This window comes from Aspergillus wentii, assembly GCF_001890725.1.
Source record: "Aspergillus wentii DTO 134E9 unplaced genomic scaffold ASPWEscaffold_4, whole genome shotgun sequence".
Taxonomy (NCBI): Eukaryota; Fungi; Ascomycota; class Eurotiomycetes; order Eurotiales; family Aspergillaceae; genus Aspergillus; species Aspergillus wentii.
Window position 1 is genome coordinate 3885245 of NW_024467835.1, and position 14319 is coordinate 3899563.

The window sequence follows — 14319 nt, forward strand, 5'->3', positions numbered from 1 at the left end:
CGGATTTCGGGCCATCGCATCCCAACTCTGTATAGGGAGCTTAACGATTTTCAACTCCTCAAATCCGACTTGGTATTTATACCCAATTATTTCCCGTCTGCTCCTATTTGCGAATGAACCAAGTCTTACAGCCACATAGATGGAAGACACAAAGACTACCGCAGCGCCTACCGCAGCGACTATTCATAGTGGCACAATGGAAAGCCAGTATATCTCAGGAATGAAGCTGTATGCTCTGATGGCATCGCTAGTATTATGTTTCTTTCTAATTACACTGGACATATCCATTGTCGCAACTGTATATCTATCTCATTCCTAGGTCTTTCCTTGTCTTGGGGACCAACTTGTCCACAGGCTACTCCATATATCACCGGCCAGTTCCATTCGCTTGGAGATGTAGGCTGGTATGGAAGTGCATATCAATTAGCGTGGTAAGTCTTGCATTGTTGCATTCTATATTTCAATATCTAACGAATGAAGTGCCTCTCTCCTCCCTCTGGCTGGCAAGCTATACTCCAACTTCAATACCAAGGTAATTCACACTTCAACAAAAACCCAACAGCTCCAATCTAACGAGCACCAGTACACATTCCTAGCATACCTGGCAATCTTCGAGCTTGGATCCCTTCTTTGCGGTGTGGCCACTTCATCTAAAATGCTCACCATCGGGAGAGCTGTCGCTGGCATGGGAAGCTCTGGGATCATGAATGGCGGCATGACGATAGGGTCTGCGTCTGTTCCATTGCACAAACGACCAAAGTACTTTGGAATCATGATGGGCGTGTCCAAGATGGGGATTATATGTGGACCACTGCTTGGTGGTGCTTTTACATCGTATGCCACATGGAGATGGTGTATGTTCTACCTCCCCATCTGAATCGTTATAGCTAACGTATAAGAAGGTTTCTATATCAATATCCCCCTTGGTGGCATCGTTGCCATCTTTCTATGGTTTATGGAAGTGCCTGAAACTGTCAAACCACGTACTTCTACAGTGCTGGAAATCATTCGAACCAAACTCGATCTCATTGGCTTCATCCTCTTTGCCCCAGCAGCCATCCAACTATTCCTTGCTCTTGACTATGGTGGGCATCAGTATGCATGGAACAGCGCTGCGGTGATCGGACTATTCTGTGGTGCTGGGGCAACGGCTATTTTCTTTGTGCTCTGGGAATGGCGCCAGGGTGATAATGCCACGATACCATTTTCCATCCTCAAGCTTCGCCCTGTTTGGTCATCGTGTGTCGTGACGATGCTATTATTCGGATGTCTCCAGACGGCTACTTACTATCTTCCGATGTATTTCCAGACTGTTAAACAGGCCTCCCCGATGCTTAGCGGTGTGTATACACTGCCGAATATCATCAGCCACTTGATATCTGCTATTTTGACTGGCATAGGCAGTGAGTTTTTCTTTGTTTCGGTCTGTTCATCTTCTTACAATTATCCAGTCAGTCGATTAGGCTACTACCTCCCCTTCATGCTCGCCAGCGCTATCCTAATGTCAATCTCCAACGGGCTCCTCTCGACGCTTTCCCCAACCACCTCAACAGGGAAATGGATAGGTTATCAAATCCTACTCGGCGTTGCAAACGGCCTCGGAACACAAGCACCAATTATAGCCGTCCAGAATAGTATTCCACCATCTATGATACCTGCCGCAATGGCCATGATATCTTTCAGTCAAACCTTTGGCGGTTCTATCTACCTAGCTATCGACGAGACGATCCTCACTACCAGACTCGCCAATACTATCCCCAAATACGCCCCCGATGCCGATGCGGGAGCTGTTATTTCAGCCGGTGCATCGGCCTCAGATATACTGCAGGCTGTGGATGAAGATAGGGCAAACTTTGTGCAAGTTCTCATCGCGTATGCGAAGAGCATAGATTCCATATTTTATTTGGCAACTGGCTCATCTGCTTTGATTTTAATAGTCGCTTGGGGAATGGGTATGAAGAATATTCGAAGAGATAAGAGTGAGAAGGGAGTGAACGAAGAGAGTAATATGTAAAAACCGTCGGCTTTTCCTGGTACTACAGAACCTCATGGACGGCGGAGAATGTTGATAGCCACTGAAAATATCCGGGACTGGTCTAGACTCTGACAGTCAACCACACCTACAACATTGTTTGCTCACCCACCGTAAAACAAACCAATAAATATATGCAATAGTTTATTGAAAAAATGTATTTATAGATGCAATGACCCACAATTCAGAAGCACAGAGCATCCCCAATGGCCAAAAAGGGGGTTGCCCCACTTCAGAAATAATGTTGAATTGACTACCTGTCATCATCGTCATCATTTGTCTTCAACCATCATCACTCAATATCCATCAACCTATTATCTATAATACCAAATTCCAACAATAAACAACTTCACTATGGACCGTATTCGCGAGGTAAGAAGTCGCAGCCCAGCAAAAGTCCACTTAAACTTACGCCCGCCACAGAAAATGAGCCACCTCCAGGCAGACGTCGACAAGGCCAAAGCCGAGGCAGAAAAGCTCACATCCAAAGTCAAAGAACTCGAAGAAAACAATCTCGAAAAGGACGCGCAGATTGCCTCTCTCACAGACCACCATCACGAGCTCGAGGAGCTGGTCGAAAGGACCGACAAGAGCGTTCGTGTGCTGAAAGCCCAGTATGTCCTATTCTGTCCCTGGATTCTATTCGAAAGATCTCTATCGCGTCATATTCTTACATCTACTGACTTCACTAGACGTGATCAAGATGATATCCAGGCCGGACATGATGAGCGCCGTGTCCAGGCTCTCCAGACGTCGTGCGATCAGTGGGAGGCCAAGTGTAAGGAAATGGCAGAGAAGCATGCCAAGTTGCAGAACGACTTGGACAGCCTTGTGGGCGCCATGGGTGATATGTAGATCTATGTATTATATTCTGTTCGATTCTGCAGATACCATAATTGTACCAGTCAACATAACAAGGAAGGATCATGTTCTTCTATCGCATTAATTCCTCGTGAAGGCCTTGTATCTCTCATTGGAGACAGAATCTATCACCTGATAGTTTCAAAGCAGAAAGTTCCTAGTTGTGAGATCAAAGAGACAATCACTATACAGGAGCAACCTCGTAATATAGATTATAGGAGTTATGCCCATTTGAATAAAAACCGAAATACATGTTTAGTTCATGCTTTGCTAGAGACGGAGAAGATTGAATCACGAAATGTGGATATCTAGATGCATTGCTTTGTATAATATGAAGTTCATGCTGTTTCCCCGCCAGCCATCCTTTTCAACGCCCACTGCTCGTCCAAACCCCTGGATAAATAAGAGAACAAGACCCAACATTGTCATATTTAGTTGTCGGATTCCTTCTTAGAATCTTCCTTGAGAGGAACGATGCGGTTGAGCACAACCTTGTCTTCAGTACTGTCGGAGTCCATAGCCTAAACAAGGAAATATTAGCAATCAACTTTTCAGCGCATTCAAGAGAAATAGACAGTCTTACAAAGTATGCAACACGCATGGCCTGGAACCGGACGGCTTCCGGTCCAGAAGCGTTCTTTTCGCCCTCAGCCGCCGGCCAAGGAGCACGACGGCGAACTTCCTCAAATCCGGCGTTGACAAGTGCGTCGGGGTAAATGTTCTCACTGTCGGGGTTGATGTCGGAAAGGAACCCGCCTTCGACGGCCGATGGGTTTTCGGATTTGAAAAGCTGGTTGTGAACACGGACTTCGACCTTACGGGAGCCTTCAGGAACCCAGTGGATGAATGCCTTGGGCTTGGGGCCCTCTTTTTGGAAGACGGCTTGAATCTCTGTGATCCGACCGGTAGTCTCGTTCTTGGAAAAGCCAACGGCCTTGATGGGGTGAGGCACATTGAGCAAACCGACGGTGTTACCAGGCGAGAGGCGAAAGAACTCCTTTGAAGGAACTTCGCGGAAATCGGCTCGGTCGATGTAGACGGTCGATGTCATCTTCAACTTGTAGCTGCCAAATTCGGGATTCTTTGGCGAGAACGGCAGCTCAAGCTCTTCTCCTTCCAAGCTGCCGATGTCCTGGATAACAATGCGAATAGGGTCCAGGACGAGACAGAGGCGAGGGACCGATGTCTCGAGATAACGGCGAACCGACTGTTCGAATCGAGCAATCTGAATGACGGTCTGTGATGTCGTAACGCCAAGCTCGTTGATGAAAGACAGAAGGGCGCCAGGCGGCACACCACGTCGGCGAATAGCAATCAAGGTGTAAAGGCGAGGGTCATCCCAGTCACGAACGTACTTCTTTTCAACCAGTTCTCTCAATGCTCTCTTGCTCATGACAGTTCCGGCGATGTTAAGGCGGCCTATAATTTTCATCAACAGAGGCTTGACCAGTCCGAAGATAAGAGAAACTCACCATACTCGCGCTGCATTGGCTCGTAAACTCCGAGTGTCTTGTTCAGCCACTCATAGCTCTCTCTGGCAGTGATAAACTCGGTAGTACACAGACTGTGTGTGATACCTTCAAAACTATCGCAAAGACAGCTGTTCGAGAATTAGCAACTGCATTTCAGAAGACCCTACGAGACCAGAATGCGGGTCTTATGGGAAGACCGGGCAAATGAAAAGCAGCATGGAACATGCTGGGACACCCAATGTGAGGAAACACTTACTGGGCAAAGTCATAGGACGGGTACATATGCCACTTCGTGCCCGTGCGAATGTGGGGAGTCTGGTTCTTGGGAATACGGTAGGCGACAATATCCCACATTTGGGGGTTTCCGCTCTCCAGAAGCATCTGACTCATACGCAAAAAGGCTGTCTGCGGCGCGTACTTTCCGTCGCGCATATCACGGAATTTGGCAAGGTTGGTCTCGACGTCCTGGGAGGCGTGTTCACAGTGGAATCGGGGCGACTTTCCATCTTCACCACCACGCTGCAACTTGAGATCGGCCTCATTGCAGTGGCAAACGTAGCCTTTTCCGAGCTGGATCAACTTCTCGGCAAGCTCATACAAGCGGTCAAAGTTGTCACTGGCATGGGTAATCTGATGGGGGGTAAATCCTGTCCATAAATCAGCGGAATGCGCCAACCCAAGCCATTCTCTTATGTCCTACCAAGCCAGCGAACGATATCCTCAATAGCCTCAAAGTACTTGTCCTCCTCGGCGTCCGGGTTTGTGTCATCGAAACGAAGCATGGTCTCTCCACCGTGGTATCGCGCAAACCCGAAGTTGATCGCAATGGCCTTGGCGTGACCGAGATGGAGATAGCCATTAGGCTCGGGGGGGAATCGTGTTCGGACAGGTTTCGAGGGTCGCAGATTGTAAACATCGGAGAGAAAGCCTTGCTTGAACATGGCATCCGGGTCGAGGGTGGATTCGGCGGGTTTAGCTGCAGCGGCAGCAGGCTTCTTCTCTGGCTTGGCCGGCTGGTTTGCTTTGGCAGCTGCTCTGGAAGCCAACTTGGCTCTCTTTTGCGTTCTCTTCTTCAGCTCGCCCTTGGAGACCATCTCACCGGTCTCCGGGTCAAGCTGGAGCTTGGCCAGATTATCCGCGACTTGGTCCGCCATGATGTATGTCTTCGCACGGTCTGCGACGGACGGGATCTGTGTGATGAAAAGGCAGCAGCGTGGTGATCGCGTTTCTGTGCGAAGACAAAATCCAGAGATGTTATCAAAGAACCCCGCCGGCGGAAGAACAGTTCCTCCGGGCAAAAAAGATAACCCCTCGATTCGGCACGTGATCTCCCTCGATTGACTCAGAATTGCCATTCTAGGCTTAGCGTCATCCACTTATCACATGACATGTGTCTGGGGAACACAGATAAAGACCAACACCAAAGCAGATGTTTTACATTAGGATCGTCGTCTTGTAGGGAAGTATAGAAGGCTTGGATGATACTGTGCTACTGTATAAAATTGGTCCGGTTGGAGAAGACACCCAACGCCCAAATGATCTGTCGCAGGTAAAGAACCATTATGAACGATTATCCACCATTGCCAAATTCCTGGTGCTATATTAGTTTTGACCTTTCCATTCACTGGGTATATTCTCCTCAATTCCCTCTCTCACACCTCCTTTCACTGCCAAGAGGACACCCCCAGAGCAGTTTTCCATCGACACAGAAATGAATATTCCCAACATGTTTGTAGAAGAGTTCCTGATAGCCATCCGGACGCGGCCCCCGCAAAGTCTGCACGCCACTATACAGGAAATGTGCCAACCACTCTGGACGCATGATACTGGGAATCTCAGGTGGTGTCAGAGGATAAGATGGGTATTCGTCCTCGTTCTCTCTTATCCAATCACGAAACTTGGACAAGGTAGTCATGGTTGTAGGATCTTCCGGGGAGACACAGTTGATGATGACGTTCTTGATTGACATGTTACGATAACGAATAGCATCATTATACTCTGGTAGTAAAGGCCCAGACCGGACAAACCGTTCGAGGAGATAGTAAAATGCCCACACCAACTGCGGTGGACTCCCATCGCCGTGCATAAACATGTCCCATCGAGTGGACGGATGAGGTGTTCCAACAGCACGAACAGTCATCGTGACATTATCCACATGCGGCTTGATTGGATATGGCAATGAGGTTCAGGTAGGCCATACCTCTCCATTGTCGAGTAGCACCACATCAAACTCATACCGGCTTGATATGTGCCTGATAACCGAGTTGGTTATATCCCTCAAGCCCCGATTCACTAGTCGCAGCGAATTTGCGCTGGAAATCCACGTTGCTTCGATTTTCTGGAATTTAACATTCTTGGGGCCATAACTCCAAGCAATGGAGTTTCCCGTGATGATGCTCGTTCGGTTTGTCGATTCTTGGGGAGTCTTAGGTGCACATGCAGAATAGGTGACTGCATGTTGAATGATATCTTCTAGTATTTCTGTAGGGAGGTCCAGTAGAGATGGGATTGAGATGAGGCTGCGTCAGTAAATAAACGCCCCTCATGGTCAATCCTTGCCTATTGAGGATTATCCATCCTAGGCATCACTCGAGCCTTGTTATAACATTTGAATACACGTTTTACCTTGTCTACAAACTGATTTGTAGCTATTTATGCTAGGTCCTCTGATAATACTATCTATCAGAGCGGCTAGCCCACACCTAACGCGGTGTCTTAATGTGTCTCTACGTCTATCACTATACCTGGACTACACAGAGGCAATCATAGAAATAAACAATCACTTATTAAATGGAAATCCCGTTGCATCCATGACATAACCTGACATATCTCCTATGACAGCCAACTATTTACTGTCGGGTACCTTGACTTGAGCAATTGCTGGGACGAAGAAAGGATTGCTCAAGAGTTTAGACGTGGCTGTCAGTATATCTTCGTCCAAGTCCCACTCTGCACACAGCGTCACGTTCTTGTCTTTGCTCTTTATATCCTCACGCAGTTTGGCTGCCTTTCCATCGTCCAATAGGCATGCCGTTCGTTCGAGCTTCTTCTTCTGTGCCAGCCATTGGTCATACTGAAAGATGAGACTGGGGAAGACCAATTTCTTCCGTTTCTCAACCTCGTCATCATGGGCCTTTTCTGCTGCTGCTTTCGCCTTCTGTTTTGCCTCCTCGGCAGCTTGTCCTGCAGCCTGTTCAGCAGCCTGTTCAGCTGCTTCTGCGGCTTTCGCTGCCTTCTCTGCAGCCAATGCCTTCTCTGCCGCTGCGATCGCCGTTCCGAGGTTCTTTCCGTTTTTAGCATCACAATACTCCACCCGGAAGATGAATTCGTCAAAAACCACGAGTTCGTTCATTCTCCTCTGATGATCGTCCCATTCTTGCTTGAGTCTTTCATACTCCTGGCCGGCCTTTTTCAGTTCCTCTTGCACTCTCAGGTCATAATCTTTCACCCTTGCATCATATGTCAGTTTGGCGCGGTTATAGTACCGCAGCTTAGCACCGTACTCCGCTCGGCCCTTTGTATATGCTTCTGATTCTTTATACTTCTTAATTTCTTCATTCCAGTGAGCCAACCTTGCTCGATTGAGCATACTAGGTCCGTATTTCTCCATCGTCTTAGCGATAGCATCCCGGTATGCCTCAAGTGTTGTCAAACGTAAATCTGGGGACTCTGGTTTGACGGGAGGCTGAGGTCTTGCAGGCAACTGAGTCTCCAGTCTTTTAACGTCCGGACTTTGAACCGTCTTATCACTGACGTCTTTCATCCGGAAATTTGAAACGCAGTGGACAGCAGTATCTGTCGGTAAGTAGGAAAATCTCAGCTTGACCCTGTCATTCTGGGCAATCGGTGTCGACTTCTTCTTTGTTTTCTTGTTCCCTGGTTCGAATTCAACCATGATGTTCGAGGCCGTATCGTGTTTGCCGTAGAGGAAGGGGTTGGACGACCCGTCACCGCCGATCTGAAGAGTGTGCAGCAGAAGTTCTTCTTCTTCTCCGTTTGTTGCATTGACCAAGTAGTGGATGGGGTATTTGACGCCGTATTTGAACTGTTATGAGGTGAGGTTAATCCTGATTGCCATGCCAGAGTGTACTGTGGTGTCTTACCCGAGGATGAGAAACTCCAGCGCTATCCTCCCCCTCTATGAAAATATTGGATTGGTCATTGCTGATAGGAGTACCAAAAACGGTGGGGTACACGCCGGATGTTGCTTTTGAGAACATAATCTATGAGATGAGCTCTTTCCGATGCTGCCGTAGGGAATGCACGTTGTCCTGAATATCCTTCTTCGGGCCCTTCTTGTCCTGTGCATCTTTTTCCCGGGCATTCTGGTTCGGACTGTGGTTCAGAGGATCCATGTCCAGAGGCGCTATCTCCTGTTCTGTTTCCTCTTGTTAATAGCGCATTGATGAGGGCTCCAGAGCAAAACTTACCAAAGTCATCGCCAAAGGTAAGAACCCTGGGACCGTTGTCTCTCCCAGCCTCCAGATGAAGTGAAAACTGGACCAGACTTGTAGGCTCTGGGTTCATATAAATGATGTTATAAATCAGCTTCGGAATGTCCTCGTAACCTGGTAATTTTCCCATGAACTCGTAGAGATTGACGACGTCGTCTTGCTGTAATGATGGTCAGACACGGCTGTTTCTAGGCCAGGATGTACTATACCTTCATGATTCTCCAGTTATAGAAGTTGGACACGGTGGAACACCATTTTGGTGGACTGAGGTAAAGCTGTCAGTATTCCATCTCCACTGACTCTTTGATAAACGTACTTGTTGCAGAGAGTAGTGTCTCCTCCGTCCGCCGACCAAGACATGGAGTGAGTCATTTTCTTCTCCGTAGACGTTGTCTTAGTTCCCGAGTTCTCTGTCTGGCTATAGTTGACTTCGGCCTGGAAGCCATAGCCAGATACCGAAGCACTGGCTGCTGCCTTGAGCATCTTCTTTTTCTCCTCCACAGAAGAGCCCGCAACAGAGTCGGATTCCTCGATGGAAATCAACTTGCCTCCCAGGTGAATACTGCGGGCGAAGAAGGTGCCTGTCTCATCCGTTAGTCCATGTATAGTGAGTAAAATGTGGCGATCATACCGTATCTCTCTTCAAAATGAATCAACTCCTGCAAGGTACGCCTGTTTCGCAAGTTTTCAACATCCTTTTTGCATTCGTCACTTAAATCCAGATTTTCTTCGTTCAGGATTAGCTCCACGCGTGGGAACTGATTGACCAGGTTAGTACTTGAACATCCCATCTCTCTGGGAAGGCTTCATTACCTCGTAGACAACGTGCATATAACTCGTGTCATTGAACTTGGCACTCGCACTCTTGTCGTCATTGCCCCAGCTCGCACCTCCCTTAACAGCAACACTGACACCAAAGCCCGATCCTCCACTTGTGGAAAAGGTCAGCATATCTTTCAGAATCCTGGTCTGAAGGCTTACTCACACAGCAGCATCGACAGATTTTGATGAAAAGCTACTTGCAGCCATTGTTGTTTCGAGGGAGCCCTTGGTCTCAAACACGCGGACCTGAGAGGCGTCGTTTATGTGGAATCGGGGGATGCGGAAATCATGCTATAGTCGAGATTAACATTCAGCCTGGCATAAGTGGTGGAGAGAGAGAGGGGGGGGCATACCCCTGGATGTGGAATGCCGAGTTTATGCATCTCCTCGGCTGCCTCTTCCGTGATTTTGAATGTGATGTCGTATTCCGGCAGCGTTCTCGGTTTCAGGGCAAATGCTTTGATCGAGTTAGCGATCGGCAGAAGACAAACTATTTCAACGACAACATACCTGAATAATACGATCTTTTTACATCAACAACCCCCAAGCTTGGTCGTTTGATATCCGGTTGGCCTTGGACTTTGACGACTTTGTCAACGGGGCCAGTTCGCAAGTACTGACCGCACAGGAGGTTATTGTTGCGCATGACAATTCCCCAGTCCTTTTCTGTCATATCGGCAGGGTGACTAGAGATTATGAGCATTACTTCGTCCACAACCAAGCGAAAGAGAGAATTGAAAGAGAATACTGACACAACATCCTCACTCGCTTCAGCTTCCCAGCTGCTGCTCTTGAAACTGGAAGTCAGAGGATTTCCAGTCGAAGCCGCTAAAAAGTCGACTGCACTTGTCTGCGAAGTGTCAGTGGCATTCAATCAGGGAGGAGAGTATGGATTTCCCACGTTGCTAAGGTCAACGCCCTTTTTGATGAACGCGTCTGCGGTCGAGTCCAAACCGTTCCTTTTCTTGGTCAGGACGTAGATGTTGTGTTTCACCTGTTATCATTTGTTTAGACCCATAGTTGCGTTGGAAGAATACAGAAATGCCGTACGGGTTTCACATTTTTATTGGCGGTTTCGTCTGAAGACTTTCCAGCTTCGGTAGTGTTCGTCGATGCATTGGGGCTCTCATCTATGTAATGATCGAAAGTAATCTCATCGGTCACTTCAATCCCATCCTTGGTGCAGAAAGGCTTGTTCCCACTGCACACACCTTGTTAGACTGAGCGTAACCCCATGAATTAACAAAAACCTACTCGTCTTTTGAGAGATGTCCCTGTTTCAAAAGAAAGGCTCTGATGACGGCCAGTGAAGATGTTGCCAGCTGCGAGGGCGACGGTGCCAGTTTACCCCCGGACATTGCTTTTCCTTCTCTCTTGTCGTACTTGATGACGGTGAGTAGAAGCTTGCCATCGTTTTTGATCCCATCTTCTTTCTTTTCTCCATCTTCTTTCTTTTCTCCATCTTCTTCCTTTTCTCCGTCTTCTTCCTTTTCTCCATCTCCTTTCTTTTCTGGTGCCGTTTCTCCATTGTCACCGTTTTCCTTCGCCGGTTCTGTGACTGTATTGTTCTCTGGGACCGGTTCTGTGACTTCATTGCTGACTGGCATATTGAAAGAGAATATCAGGCTGTTGATGAATTTTTCTTCGGGGGATGAAATAATTTCGGGCCTCAAGACACAATGTGCTAGTTGTGAGGAATCAAGACGCGAAAGAGTGGGAGCTTCCTAATATACCCACATCCCTCTCGTAACGAGCTGAAAAAGTGTCTCCCAGCTCAGCTCCACCGGCAAGTGGACGGCAATCGAAGTATCAACCAATGCCAACGCGAATCGCGTCTATATTACGAGTCCATCCGCAGCCAAATTCATCACGCCAGCTGAAGACCCCGCATGGATGAACATCGTTGCCTGTTTGTGTCTTCGGCTCAGCTTGATATGTCGCTCGGTGGAGCCGGCATCGCATTTCCGGCGGCATGGCTGGCGGTGATGGGATGATCGTCACCACTAGCGAACCTTTCGCCCCATCCATGGTCACAGCTGGATATGGCGCATACAGACCGTTGGACCATCTAAACGTCTCTGTGATGCTCTCCAACACCCCATCGCCATGATTCGCACTGTCTCCTCACGGTCGGACTGTCCATCCTCGACTTTCTCTGAATAGCTTCAATTCCTGTTACGCAACTTGATCGCTCCGGCCCATCCCGTCCGCCCGCCCGTCCATCCGCCAGCCTTCTTTCTCTCCACCCAGGCTGTCGTGTCTCCCACTATCCCAACCCGGGGCTATGTCCTCCACTTGGCCGCCGTCCCACAGCTTAATTCCATCGCCGATGTCGAAAAGCTCACCAACCATGTGAAAACGTTCCTCGAAAAATGTGACCAGCTTCAGGAAAGCCAGAAACAAGTCTTACATGACTACTACGACCGTGACCACCTCAAGGACTTCTACGTTGCTTTCGAAGTCCTCGCCTCTCTGGCCAGGAGATTAGCAAGCGCGCGTCTGCCACGGGGAGTCGTCGGATTTAACGTGCACATCAAACAAGCATTTATGCCAGGTTTCACACGCTAATCTGGTATCACAGTACTCTTGTGAAGCGACTGATGAAGAACTTGGAGGAGCTATTGCCCATTCTTTTGATGGTGATATTGATACACAAATAGTCCACCTAAGTGATACCGCATGCCTCGACTCGCCAGGCCGGAATCGAGTCCGCACTGCGATTCACCGAAATTCAGCTCAAGCAGGCAGTCATTCAAGTGCGCAATTTCCAAGAACAGAGCACCACGCAAAAGGACTACATGTCCAACATGTCCCGGAAGTATCTCACCAAGATGAAGAACAACGCTTCTCTGATCGAGTATGCATCCGGAACGAATGAGCTTGCCAAGGCTGACATGGAGATAGCGGTGCTGGGAATGAAGTCGCCTGCCAAACACTCTCCGGCTCGCCATGCCCGCATCATTGCCGAGGCTATATCCAAGTTTGACATGAATGTGATGAAGCCGAAGACGATGATGATCCATTTGCCCTGGGTGATCCTTCTCTGTTGGACAGGTTGGCGGGGCTTGAAAGGCTTTTGAAGTAGACTAGGCTGTATTAGAATGCTCGCTTAGAATGGATGGTTCAATCAGAAAGCGATAGGATATGTATACAGATGGGCATTCGGGCTGATGGGGTGATCTGCTACTATATACAACCACGAAACACCCATGATCATTCTACTTGTCATAGTGCATCATTTCACTCGTAGGATTGGATATCTCGGGCATTACTTCAGCCATGTGATTCCAATGTAGTGATCTAGAGGATCAAAGTACAATGTCACATCTACTTTAGATGGTCATGGAAGTCGTATGCCAGGAGTATATGCATTGCACCCTAAAGTGATATTCGAGCGGCCTACGTGATGCTTGTTCGAGTACATACAACCACAGGGTGTGGATCACAGGGCTTCCCATCCACTCAGCCGTACTTAAGCCACAGATAGCTCAATCAATTCTTTAGTCTTGTTAGGATAGGGTGAGCAGCTATTCCCACATAAAACAATTCTTTTATCTACCCATCCCAATTGTTTGAGTTCTTCTTCTCATCATCAACTTGGATACGAAACACATGGACGACAAACTTGAGCAGAATGCAACCCTCTAGTGGTAATTAGAATACTATCTTACCCTAGTCCTAGATGTATTGTGATGGAATCTGCCAGGCTCAAGCCTCGATGCTGACTGTATTCACATCAAGTCATTTCTTTAGTCGGTTATCCAGTATTCATTCTAACATGTTTCATTGGGGTTAATGCATGACTGTTTATGCATGCCAGCATCACATTTAGAATCCAACAAACACCAGCTGCCCATTCTGGTTCTCAATATGCTCGGATAGGTTGATTCCCTGGCGTCCTCTTTCTCCGCCATCGAACTCGGGCAGATCCCCCTCCAACCAAACACCATCATCACGGAAACTCAACTCGATGTTCTCAGCGCTCTGGGTGAATGAGTTACCGTCCCAGGTGAAGTAACCTAATAAACCACAGACTTGGTTAGCAGTGATATTTTATTGAAATCGCTGAAGCTTACCGTCCGAGTTGCCGATATGGTCGTCGAGGACCAGCTCTGCGGGTTCATATGCATCATCACCAAGTCCAGCACCAGCGAGAAGGACGGTGTGGTCACCGCGGACTTCAATGCGGATGTCCAGGCAGGATTGTTCGAAAGACATGGTGATTGCTTGTTTTTTGAAAGTAGTCTGTAATGGGAGAGAGAATGGTGATAAAGGAATTGCTGGTCTGAGTGGGAGATGCAACGGGGTGACGTGGCTTAAATACCCCGCCAGCCCTGCCAAAACCAATTCAGCTGGGTTGATGCATGGAGGGGTAATGCAGCTCTTGGCGGCCAGCTCAGCCTATACAATCGAGTAGCTGCAGGTGTGCTGACAGCGAAACTAGCGTTGCATCTACTGTTGTTGCTTTATACAACGCCATTGGCATCACATGACCCATAACGTTCGGGTTGCGCCAATCATGATGGCCATGTGCAGATGCCAAGTAGCTCAGTGTTTTAGGTCAATGATTTGAGCCAATAAGCGTTTCTATTAGGGAGGATTATGGATATACAGACAGTTGCTGCCTGTTTTCCAACGCTGTCAGCTCACTCAGCTGGCAACTCGACACCCTGAATAT

General features: G+C 48.1%; 7 protein-coding genes across 7 annotated transcripts; 3 read left to right on the forward strand and 4 right to left on the reverse strand.

Annotated features, from left to right (window-relative positions):
* Positions 1-196: 196 nt before the first annotated feature.
* On the forward strand, positions 197-2014 carry ASPWEDRAFT_60202 (uncharacterized protein; the record flags this gene model as incomplete). Its single annotated transcript, XM_040838505.1, has 4 exons — positions 197-298; positions 563-854; positions 903-1403; positions 1452-2014. 4 exons carry the CDS (start codon positions 197-199, stop codon positions 2012-2014), a joined length of 1458 nt encoding a protein of 485 aa, XP_040689823.1.
* Positions 2015-2151: 137 nt separating this feature from the next.
* ASPWEDRAFT_41377 (uncharacterized protein) lies at positions 2152-2974 on the forward strand. The gene is made up of 3 exons (XM_040835542.1): positions 2152-2404; positions 2456-2646; positions 2725-2974. The coding sequence occupies exons 1-3, from the start codon at positions 2387-2389 to the stop codon at positions 2885-2887; spliced, it is 372 nt and encodes a 123-aa protein (XP_040689824.1). The 5' UTR covers positions 2152-2386; the 3' UTR covers positions 2888-2974.
* A 350-nt stretch (positions 2975-3324) lies between these two features.
* On the reverse strand, positions 3325-5519 carry ASPWEDRAFT_110535 (glutamine--tRNA ligase; the record flags this gene model as incomplete). Its single annotated transcript, XM_040828184.1, has 5 exons — positions 3325-3414; positions 3477-4312; positions 4366-4493; positions 4622-5012; positions 5066-5519. The coding sequence occupies 5 exons, from the start codon at positions 5517-5519 to the stop codon at positions 3325-3327; spliced, it is 1899 nt and encodes a 632-aa protein (XP_040689825.1).
* Positions 5520-5906: 387 nt separating this feature from the next.
* ASPWEDRAFT_41380 (uncharacterized protein) lies at positions 5907-6596 on the reverse strand. The gene has a single exon (XM_040835543.1). The coding sequence runs from the start codon at positions 6503-6505 to the stop codon at positions 6005-6007; it is 501 nt and encodes a 166-aa protein (XP_040689826.1). The 5' UTR covers positions 6506-6596; the 3' UTR covers positions 5907-6004.
* Positions 6597-7210: 614 nt separating this feature from the next.
* On the reverse strand, positions 7211-11248 carry ASPWEDRAFT_172936 (uncharacterized protein; the record flags this gene model as incomplete). The annotated part of the gene is made up of 15 exons (XM_040831001.1): positions 7211-8410; positions 8469-8588; positions 8631-8743; positions 8796-8979; positions 9029-9083; positions 9136-9400; positions 9451-9577; positions 9633-9750; positions 9805-9932; positions 9995-10098; positions 10152-10327; positions 10394-10491; positions 10543-10635; positions 10692-10842; positions 10896-11248. 15 exons carry the CDS (start codon positions 11246-11248, stop codon positions 7211-7213), a joined length of 3285 nt encoding a protein of 1094 aa, XP_040689827.1.
* A 365-nt stretch (positions 11249-11613) lies between these two features.
* On the forward strand, positions 11614-12780 carry ASPWEDRAFT_184111 (uncharacterized protein; the record flags this gene model as incomplete). The annotated part of the gene is made up of 3 exons (XM_040832013.1): positions 11614-11721; positions 11805-12195; positions 12312-12780. 3 exons carry the CDS (start codon positions 11614-11616, stop codon positions 12719-12721), a joined length of 909 nt encoding a protein of 302 aa, XP_040689828.1. The 3' UTR covers positions 12722-12780.
* Positions 12781-12996: 216 nt separating this feature from the next.
* On the reverse strand, positions 12997-13859 carry ASPWEDRAFT_156601 (CVNH domain-containing protein; the record flags this gene model as incomplete). The annotated part of the gene is made up of 2 exons (XM_040829709.1): positions 12997-13660; positions 13718-13859. The coding sequence occupies 2 exons, from the start codon at positions 13857-13859 to the stop codon at positions 13470-13472; spliced, it is 333 nt and encodes a 110-aa protein (XP_040689829.1). The 3' UTR covers positions 12997-13469.
* Positions 13860-14319: the final 460 nt, after the last annotated feature.

Coding starts and splice junctions, on each gene's coding strand:
- ASPWEDRAFT_41377 (XM_040835542.1), top strand. Junction 2,647..2,724: donor GTTCGTGTGCTGAAAGCCCA/GTATGTCCTATT, acceptor TGACTTCACTAG/ACGTGATCAAGATGATATCC.
- ASPWEDRAFT_41380 (XM_040835543.1), bottom strand. CDS start 6,505: ATGACTGTTCGTGCTGTTGGAACACCTCATCCGTCCACTCGATGGGAC.